Source organism: Cariama cristata, unplaced genomic scaffold (genome assembly GCF_000690535.1).
Source record: "Cariama cristata isolate BGI_N322 unplaced genomic scaffold, ASM69053v1 scaffold28342, whole genome shotgun sequence".
In the NCBI taxonomy this organism is placed as follows: Eukaryota; Metazoa; Chordata; class Aves; order Cariamiformes; family Cariamidae; genus Cariama; species Cariama cristata.
In genome coordinates, this window is record NW_009605981.1 from 21,386 (window position 1) to 31,007 (window position 9,622).

General features: G+C 33.8%; 1 protein-coding gene across 1 annotated transcript in view; it reads left to right on the plus strand.

The window, feature by feature from the left end:
• Nucleotides 1-8,108, plus strand: part of C5 (complement component 5) — a 28,092-nt gene extending 19,984 nt beyond the window's left edge. The window contains exons 29-41 of the mRNA XM_009696200.1: nt 413-618; nt 1,403-1,555; nt 1,911-1,973; nt 2,798-2,879; nt 3,524-3,575; nt 4,284-4,386; nt 5,120-5,194; nt 5,291-5,396; nt 5,597-5,683; nt 6,063-6,152; nt 6,668-6,751; nt 7,570-7,708; nt 7,979-8,108. Coding sequence (XP_009694502.1) covers nt 413-618; nt 1,403-1,555; nt 1,911-1,973; nt 2,798-2,879; nt 3,524-3,575; nt 4,284-4,386; nt 5,120-5,194; nt 5,291-5,396; nt 5,597-5,683; nt 6,063-6,152; nt 6,668-6,751; nt 7,570-7,708; nt 7,979-8,108 — 1,370 coding nt within the window. The remainder of the gene's footprint in view (nt 1-412; nt 619-1,402; nt 1,556-1,910; nt 1,974-2,797; nt 2,880-3,523; nt 3,576-4,283; nt 4,387-5,119; nt 5,195-5,290; nt 5,397-5,596; nt 5,684-6,062; nt 6,153-6,667; nt 6,752-7,569; nt 7,709-7,978) is intronic.
• Nucleotides 8,109-9,622: the final 1,514 nt, after the last annotated feature.

The following is a 9,622-nucleotide window of genomic DNA, read 5'->3' on the forward strand; positions in this document are numbered from 1 at the left end:
TTGTTGATGAGGGACTTTGTAGTCTCTTGTGAATGCTGTTCCTTTTTAGTGTATTTTGTCACAGGCAAGGGACTTGGACTGTTCTCTGCCAAGTAGTGATTTCTACTGGAATAGAAGAGCTTTGTCCTGTCTGTTGAAAGTGGCTTTAAAAAAACCCCCAATTAAAATCTGTATTCTGTTTGTTTGGCCACTCTGTCACTGTTCAGGACCAGCAATATTCGGATATTATCATCAGTTTGTAGTATAAATGTCAGACTTATTAGTGTAAGGGAAGTGTATCTTCACCTCCGGTTAAATGTGGAGTGAGTTCCTCCTTTTCTCTTTGACCTGTGTAGGCACTACTTCACCTTGTGCAGTTTGGAGAGAACTGTGCTCTGTTTCAATCTGAAACCTTCCTTTTATACTTCTGTAGGTGACCCTCCTATTTACCGTTTTTGGAAAGATACTTTAAAAACAGTAGACCAACACACTCCCAGCTCTGTTACTGCACAAATGGTTGAAACGACAGCATATGCCTTGCTTACTGCTTTGCTAAGAGGGGACAAAAACTATGCTAATCCAATCATCAAATGGTTGTCTGAAGAACAAAGATATGGTGGAGGATTTTATTCAACTCAGGTGAGCTTTTAAATATTTTGTTATCATCTTCAGGTACCAAAATCTGAGACATCTTAAGAGGGGTAATATCATTAGATGACCACACTGACAACTTCAGTGCCCTATGTATGGGATTAGTATCAAATGACTCTGTTGCCATAATATTCTTTGTTTCGGGAAATACGACTTCTTTTCATGAAGTCTATTATAAACAGAAATTTGCAAGCTGATTCCACTGACTTCCGATTTGCTGAATTAAAAGAATCATTGAAGGAAAACTGTTTTGCCAATTTTTTTATAAAATGGAATATTTTGTTTCATGACATGTTTATTATCGTTTTCCACAAAAATGGAATGCAGTATAAGAAGGTATGCATTTTTTCATTGTCAAAACTGCATTAGTATGCATGAATAGACTAAAAGTCAAATGAAAGTTGCCGTATTTCTAATACACTATCAACTAGTCATACTATCTAGAATATTCCAATTCATGCAGCCTCCCTTTTCTTAAATTATTAAAAATCTATGAAGAAACTGAGTGCTGTGTTTGTTTATTGCTATTTGTTGGCTTCATTTTTAGTACTTGCATGCATTTCTTTAAATTGCACAAATATGTCTATGAGTATAGCGCTAAATATGTTACCACCATGTTAAGTGTACTGCTAAGACACTGCTAAGCTGTTTACAAATAATGGTAAACATTACTAGCTAATCATGTTTAAGTAGCAGAAAATAAATTGCTTTGTAATACATTTTCACTTCTCTTTAATTTCTGGAATTAATTCTTTACAATTGATTTCTGCAGGACACAATTAATGGCCTCGAGGCCTTGACTGAATATTCCCTTCTTGTCAAACGGCTTAATTTGGACATGAATGTTAAGGTAGCATACAAAAACTATGGAGACCTTCACGTATTTAAACTGACAGAAGATAATTTTGTGGGAAGAACTATGACAGTGAGTGAATAGTATTGCTTTTGAAAAATGAAAGCAGAATTCTTAGCAACTTGTTAAATAATTATTTGAACTTTGAATTTGCTACTAAAGTAGCTTTTTTTCTTTTAATAATCTGGTAGCAATTTGGTATAGCAAATGTTTAAGGACTGTGCTTATCTGCTAATTTTAATGCATTTGAAAATTCATTTAAATTTAGTATCTCTCCTTGTTCCTATGTTTTGTAGAATCTGTTTGTAGCATCAGGCCTTAATATGTATTTAAAATGTAGAGAAGACAAGTAAATTATCTACCCTGAATTGTTGCTAATAGCACTATCTTTATTATTATAACTTCTTGTTTAACATCAATCCTTTAGGTACCTTTGGATGATGACATATATGTAAGCACTGGAAGCAGCACTGGCATAGCTACAGTAAATGTAAGCATGCAACTAATTTTTTTAAATGGAATCTCTGGTTTGTTAATATCAACATCGAAAAAGAAACTGAAATTTCTCATAAACTATTCCATTTGTTGCCCTTACCTTTAGACTGAAGTGATGGATGTCATTATGGTTATATTTTAGATAAAGTACAAGCCATTGTATGACTTAGGGCTAATGAGAGAGGAGTTGTAAAGTTTCTTCTTTTCATCAGAAGTTTTCTGTTCCATAAATCTGAATATATGATCAACTTAGTTTTAATGCTTATAAATTGTTACTGTCTCTGCTTAGACAGCCAAACAAGGAAGACTCAAATTAGTGATAAATTTTGAGAAATTCCTTAATTCTCTGTTACTCTGGCATTTACTCCTAGTTTATTAAGCAGTGTCATTGAAAAACTGTTTTCTTGCAATATTTAAAGGAATACTTTTTGTGTGCCTAAATATTAAGCTGTTGCCATGATATATTTTCTTCTAAACTTTTATAGCCTCTTTTAGCATCAAACTTAATAACACCTGAAATGTACATATTCTTTTGTGCTAGTATCTATATTCATAAAATATCAGGACTTATTTGGATAGTATTTTTTAGTCTTGTAAATACGACTACCAAGAGTGGTGTGGTTTTGCTCAAGAATTCCCCATTTCTTTCTGTGCTGATCATTTATTTGCTCTGCTTTGCGTCCGTCAAAACTAATCATGCTGTACAGACTTGTTTTTACTGGTATTCTATTCTCCATATTGTAAGTTTTCACAGTTTTATGCCAGTTTTGAGGATTGTTTACTGGTTCTGTTTTGTTTAATTTATTTGTATGTGTGTAGGTGAGGACAGTATATAATACAATCGGTACTTCTGAAGAGTCATGTAACTTTGAATTGAAGATTGTTCCAAAGAGAGATGATGGTAAAGGGTTAATATGGTTTTAAATACTACTACTGAGGTCAGTGCAAGGGAGGGAGGAAAAAAGAAAATTACTTTTTTTAATGAAGTATTTGTTACTAAGAATGAAACTAATAAATTCTCAACTTTCTTAATGCAAAACTGGGAAAGAAATTGCTAGAAGCCTTTTTTAGCCTTTCTTGAAACTTGCCTTTTTGTGAATAGAATTAATTTTCAATGTATTTCTATAAGGTGCATTTTTACTCATTTATGGAAGAGTTTTTGCAGTTGGGGGAGTGAAGTATACAAACTTCTAGCAGAAGAAAGAAATATGATGGGGGAGTTACAGTGAGTTCTACAAGGTACTGAGAGTTCTAGTCCAGTTACAGTAGGGTATATAACTACATTCTGAGCTTTTACCATGAAGTAGTTTTAATAGCATAAGTACACAATAAACTACATGAAGCATTAAAGCTATCATTTCACCTAAATTATAAAAGAAGTATAATGTTACTTGTTTGTGGCTAGACAATGAGTTCCTGTAAAAATAGCCACCAAAACAGTTTAAAGAATTGTCTTTCAATTATGAAAATGCTTTATGAGAATTTTGGATTGCTGCTTTTGAAGAGGTATAAAATTACTTACTTGACTCTACTTCATATGAAAAGGTTACAGAAAAGAAGATGGTGGGCCACTTGGGCGCTTAGAGGCTTGTGCAAAGTAAGTGCAGCTGGTGGGCTTTTTCTTTAGTTGGTTGGGTTTTTTCTTTCCCCGGTGATTGAGCCAATGTTTTGCATCTAAAGGTTTCATTTAACCAAATTCTGGTTCTAAATGTGCTGGATTTCCTAACATTCAATGCTCCTCCTTGCAAAGGTGGAATTCCCAGCTGACATGTTAAGGAATTGGAACAGTGCAAAGCAAATGCACTGTGGGTCTACGTATGCATTATGAAATTAATCTAAGAATGTTACAGAGGCTTTCTGGTCTTTGGGTTTTTTCTTAGTTATTGTTTTAATACTACAGTAAGTGACATGTTTATATTAAATTTCTTTTATTTTTTAAGAGATTAAAATGTTTTTGTTTGTTAATAATTGTACCTGGTCTTCTGCTCTTCTTTTCTTCCTTTCTTCACTTTAATGTATGTGTGTAAATAGAGTTAGAACCAAAGGTCATGATCCCTTTGGGAGGGTTTGGGTTTTTTTTAATTTATATATGGCTTCTCCTGGAACATAAGTATTAAGAAAAGCTTCTTCATGCATGATATTGGCATAAATCTGAAATGATTCATCTGGACTATTTTGCTTCATTATGGGTTTACTGCGGTCTAAATGTTGATAGATTTTTTCCTTAGGTTTTTCTGGGATCACATTTGAGATTTCTTTTTTATTTCAGTTATGTTTAACTAATATTATTTTTAATCTATTTTAGGTACAGGCCCAGTGTGAGAGAGCCGCAGTCAGCGTCTGCTCATGCTGTGATGGACATAGGTTTGGTTAGTGGGTTGGAAGCAAATACAGACGACTTATCTACTGTAAGTATTACAGAACTTTTTTCTGGTACTGAAGTTTTATTGACAGAGCTATAATATTTACTCTTCTTCATCTTTTTCTGTTAGAATAGTAGTGCAGACTTATATCCTTATTGGTTGTAAACACTTCTAATACTAATGAGAATAATCTACTTAAATCTAGGTTATGGATTTTTGATAGAGTCAGAAGCTAGACTTCTAGTTAAAGTTTGACATTTAGGCTCCCTCTGTTGTTAGTGGAAAGACAAGACCAGATAGAGAGTGATTGTTGTCTGTGTTAGGGTAGTGTGAATCAACCTCTGGAGTTGCTATATCTGCTTACTGTAAAGGGAACACTGTTAGTATACACACCTAACTATAAATTGCCTAAAGTTTGTGAATTGAATCTTAACTATAGTGCTTGTGTCCATCCAGCTCCTATTGACAAGCACATGAGTTTTAAAGGCAGTTAGAGTTGCACTTATAGGATTTAAATAGGATACTATACATGGACTCAAGTAATCTTTTAAGGTTAATTAGCTCTTTATTATCTTCATGTAATGAGTAAAAGGATGATTTCCTTAAAAGAAAACGAAAAAAACAAGTGAGAGTATGAGCACTATAAAGAGGCAACCCTAAAATAAGGGGTTTTTTACATCTCAAAATTATGTTAAAGCTGCTGATTACAAAACCTTCAAGATCATCCAAAAATGTATAACTTGTATAAAAGATTTTTCTCTGTTTTTCTCCCCTACAGCTTGCAAGTGGAGTTGATCAGTTGATAGCAGATTATGAGATAAAAGATGGGCATGTTATTCTGCAGATAGATTCTGTATGTTACCCTTTTCATAACTGTAAGCACTACCTTAACTCTTTGGAATAATTTTGTTTCCTTTAGACCTCTTTAATTCATGTGTCTTTCAAACAGGTGCCAGCTAATAATTTTCTCTGTGTTGCGTTCCGAGTAAGTGAGCTTTTCCGGGTTGGAATGCTAAATCCTGCCACATTCACTGTATATGAATATCATGCACCAGGTATGTTTTCCATGTCTTCAAATTCATGTTTGTCTTTTAACTCTTTATTCCTCCTTAAAGACTACATTTTTCCTTCTTCAACAGCTTTTTAATCCTTGTTATTTTAAGCTCAGGCAACTTTTGACTCACAGAGTTTCAGTGCTGACTTCTTGGACTTTGATTTTCTATATGTATTTATTATTTCTTTTTGGATCTTCTAGATAAAAGGTGCACTGTACTTTATAACCCCTATGGAAATGAAAAACTTGTGAGATTGTGTGAAGGAGATGAATGTAAATGCATGGAAGGTAAACTATTTTTAAGATGTTTTCCCATTTCACTTGGTGGGAAAATGCAGCGTAGTGCTTTGGACAGAACCACACTAAACACAAGGGGAAAAAAAATCCTCATAAGAACACAGCTCTTGTCCTCTCCAAATTTTACAATTAAAAAACAAATGAAAAAAAAATGTGGAGTATGATCACGGATGTCTGACTGGATTAAGTTCAGGTGATTTGAGGGTGTTATTTTGTATTTTAAATATTCATTGTTCCAGCATGCAATCCCATCATTATGGTGTTTCTCAGTTACAGCAGATTATCCCAAACAGGTAGAGGTTCATGATGTTTTATTTGAGGACATGTGATGACCTTGTCTTAACACTGGCTTTTTTCTTTCTCAATGTAGCTGAGTGTAGTAAAGTACAAGAGAGACTAGATCGGTCAATAACTGCTGATACCAGGAGAGAAGCTGCATGCCAGAATGATATTGCATATGGTAATATTGGAATTGTCATTGCCTATTTCATGTGCTCTAACTGAAATGTTTACTTGTTTACTACAGCTGCAAAACATTTTGCTCCAATTAGATCTTTAGTGATTAAACTTCAGTAGGCTTGACAGTGGCATACAGTATATGAAGGTGACATATTGGAGCAAAGAGTAAGTGCTGCCCATACCCTCTGCTGAATAAAAGTCACATAACCAGGGTTGGTGCACCTGTGAGCCTGATCTGATGAGTTCTGGTAATAAGCACTGTGTTTCTCTTGCTTGGTACTGTTCTAACATGATCATGTGGCTTTGGGGTCAGATGAAGCTGTGGGGCATCAGATGAGAGCATTGGTAGAACTTGTTAATGTTTCTTAGCCATATAGTGTATAGCTATAAACATTGTTTTCCCAGAAATTAGTATTGTAAGGGATATTATATTCTCCATTTGAGCATCTGAAAGATGTTTAGTATGTATTGCAGGAACAAGGAATAACAAAAAGTTTGGTTTGTGTTGTTCTGCAGTTTATAAAGTGAACATCTTATCTCGCAGTGAAGAAGGTTATTTTGTAAAGTATTCTGCAACTCTTCTGGATCTCTATAAAAGAGGTGTGTCCTGTTCTTAATCCATTTAACAATTTATTTAGAGTAAAAGCTGTCTGGTTGAGACCACTGAAGCAGCTGACAAAAATCTGCAGTCAAACCTAGTCATTTCATGAGAGTAGAAAACCGTAGTCTTAAATACAGCCTTTGAGAATTCTTTTGTGTCCTGAGAAAGGCAGTCTTTGTTTTATGTTTTTAAACAGCTTTTCTTTATTATAGCTGTTGTTAACAAACCTAAACTGTAATCAGTTAAATGTCTTTTATGTGACAAAACAAGGTGAACATATTCCATAATCAATTAATACAGTTGTAAGCTGTCGTTTAAATGTCTCGTTCATTCCACTGAATGTCCTCCCTTACTGTATATACAAGGATTGAAGTGGGGTAGTATGCAAGGATATGCCATGCCTTAACTTCTCTCAGATTTTTATTGGTTGGGCACATTTCTGCTTCTGGGAGAAAGGACTTTAGAATATTCTTGGGCATTCACTTGTCTTACCTTCAGGAGAGGTCGCTGCTCTGTTCTGCAGAAGTGAAGCTGATATTCACTCATTTTTCCTCTGAATTTAAGCACCCGATATGTCTGTATAATTACTATAATATAAAATTATTTAATGTGCACGAGGCTTATTTACTGTTCATATTTAATTTAAAACTTTTACAAGAAACATGTTTTATATCATCAAATTTTCCTGTTACATAGTGGCAAATAGATCCCTTGGCTGTGCTGTACTGTAGAACACAGTTTGGTGTTTTCTGTCTAATATACGAATTACTGGAAATTCTCTTTGTGAAATTTTCCAATTCTTGACATTCTACTTCAGGGCAGGCTTTTGCTCAAAAAAATGATGAAATAACCTTTGTTAAAAAGAAGACCTGTACAGATGTTGAATTGAGCCCAGGAGAGCAGTATTTGATCATGGGAAAAGAAGCCTTAAAGATAAGCATTGGTTACAATTTCAAGTAAGTAATTCACTATCAGAATATGCAGAGATTTAATCTTTAAGTGTGCTGTAAGGTGGCAAGTGTCTGTATGTAATAATTCTTATGTAATATATAATTGATGTAATTTTTTAAGTATTAGTTTGACCAATAGTTACACAATGTGTTTTCAGGTGTGTACATTTAAAACAGGATTATGAACACAAAGCAAGCAATCTCATATTGTAATTTCTTTGACGTTTTCCTCCCCAGATCTTAGTAGCAAATGATCGTTTTCTGTTGTCTTCTTAGATTCCAGTACCCTTTGGACTCCCGCACTTGGATTGAGTGGTGGCCTTCAAATACAGCATGTACATTTTGTCAGGAGTTTTTAAATACAATGGAAGATTTTGCTGAAGATCTCATCATCAGTGGCTGTTGATTTACTTGGAAATTTTTTAAATTAAAAATATAGATCAAATCTCATACAAAAAAAAATCCTCACCTGTTTAGTAATTCTTTTCAGAACTTAACATTCATTAATAGTTCATCTTGAAAAAGGGTCTTTGCTTGTATTTCATAGCCACGTTCTTATAACATAGTAATGTTCAAAGTATGATTTTTAAGCTTGGATGGGAGAATAAGGCAGAATACTGCAAAGACATTCAAAGTCAGATGAAGTGGATCGACTGTAAAAACAAACATGGAAAGTACTGTCTTGTGCCAGAATAACATTTAGAAGCATTAAAATCTGATGTCTTATTAAAACATAACCCTTCCTTCATTAAAAAAAAAAAAGAAAATAAAATTGTTTATCAAATAATTTTGTTACAACTTTAATTGTTGCCAATTTTAAAAAAATAAAATATATCTGACCTAGCACAATAAGATCCAAGAATTTAGGACAAAAACCTTACTGCAGCCCCAGTTCCTTTATAGTGACTATTTTAAATGTTCAGTTCCCAACTTTGTTAAAGTACTGTAGTGTAAGAATCATGGAAGAGAACCCCTAAAGCTATTTTAGATTATGCCAAGAGCCATACTGAAGTCAGGTACTCCTGACCCCACTGTGTTTTTTTAATTCCCTTAGGGCTGCAGATGACGAAGTCTTGCTTTTTTTTACCTAAGCTAGTATCCAGGCATTTATCTTAACATATTGAGTGACATTTTTCGTTCAACATGTGGTTGGAGTAATAGATCTTTTTGACTTAAACAGTCCTGAAGATTTACTAAGTTTTAATAAATTAGTTTCTTCCAGTCCATGTCTGAAATGCAAAAATTTACGTTATTTACTAAGTTTTAATAAATTAGTTTCTTCCAGTCCATGTCTGAAATGCAAAAATTTACGTTAACAGTGTACTGAAACACTACAATGTCTCTCAAGCAACCAACCCCCAGCCCCTGCAATGGAAATGCAACATCTTGGAAACTTACGGTTCATATTCTATAAGTTGAAACTGTTAAGTGCAACTTAACTCTTTATAAAAAATAAACTGAATTGATGATGTTAAAAAACAATCAGGAAGACCTTAACTATACCTGGTGAGATTTCAGTTATGAAGTGATGCTTATATATGTTGAAGATACTCTCATTTGCAAAGCATTTTGGCATGGAAAGTTCTCCAGATAAGTAAAACATTCAGTAAGGAGCTTTTTAAAATCTTACTTGTGTATGAAAGAGAGAACTTTTATTACAAGTTTGTTGAATCTGGACAGGCAGTTATTATTTGTGAAGTGGCAGTAGTGTATTCAGAGGATTATTAGTGTTTTCTAAGGAATTTTTTTGAGAAGAGCCAACAGAATGATTTGGACATGCCATGACAGTTTGTCTTATAGAGACAAAAAGCATTTTTCTGAAGTGCTGCATAGGTATGCTGCAAAAGCAAATCTATTTTTTATAAAAACCTTGATATTTTACAAATAAGGAAGTCACGCAATAACTTTCCACTCCCATTA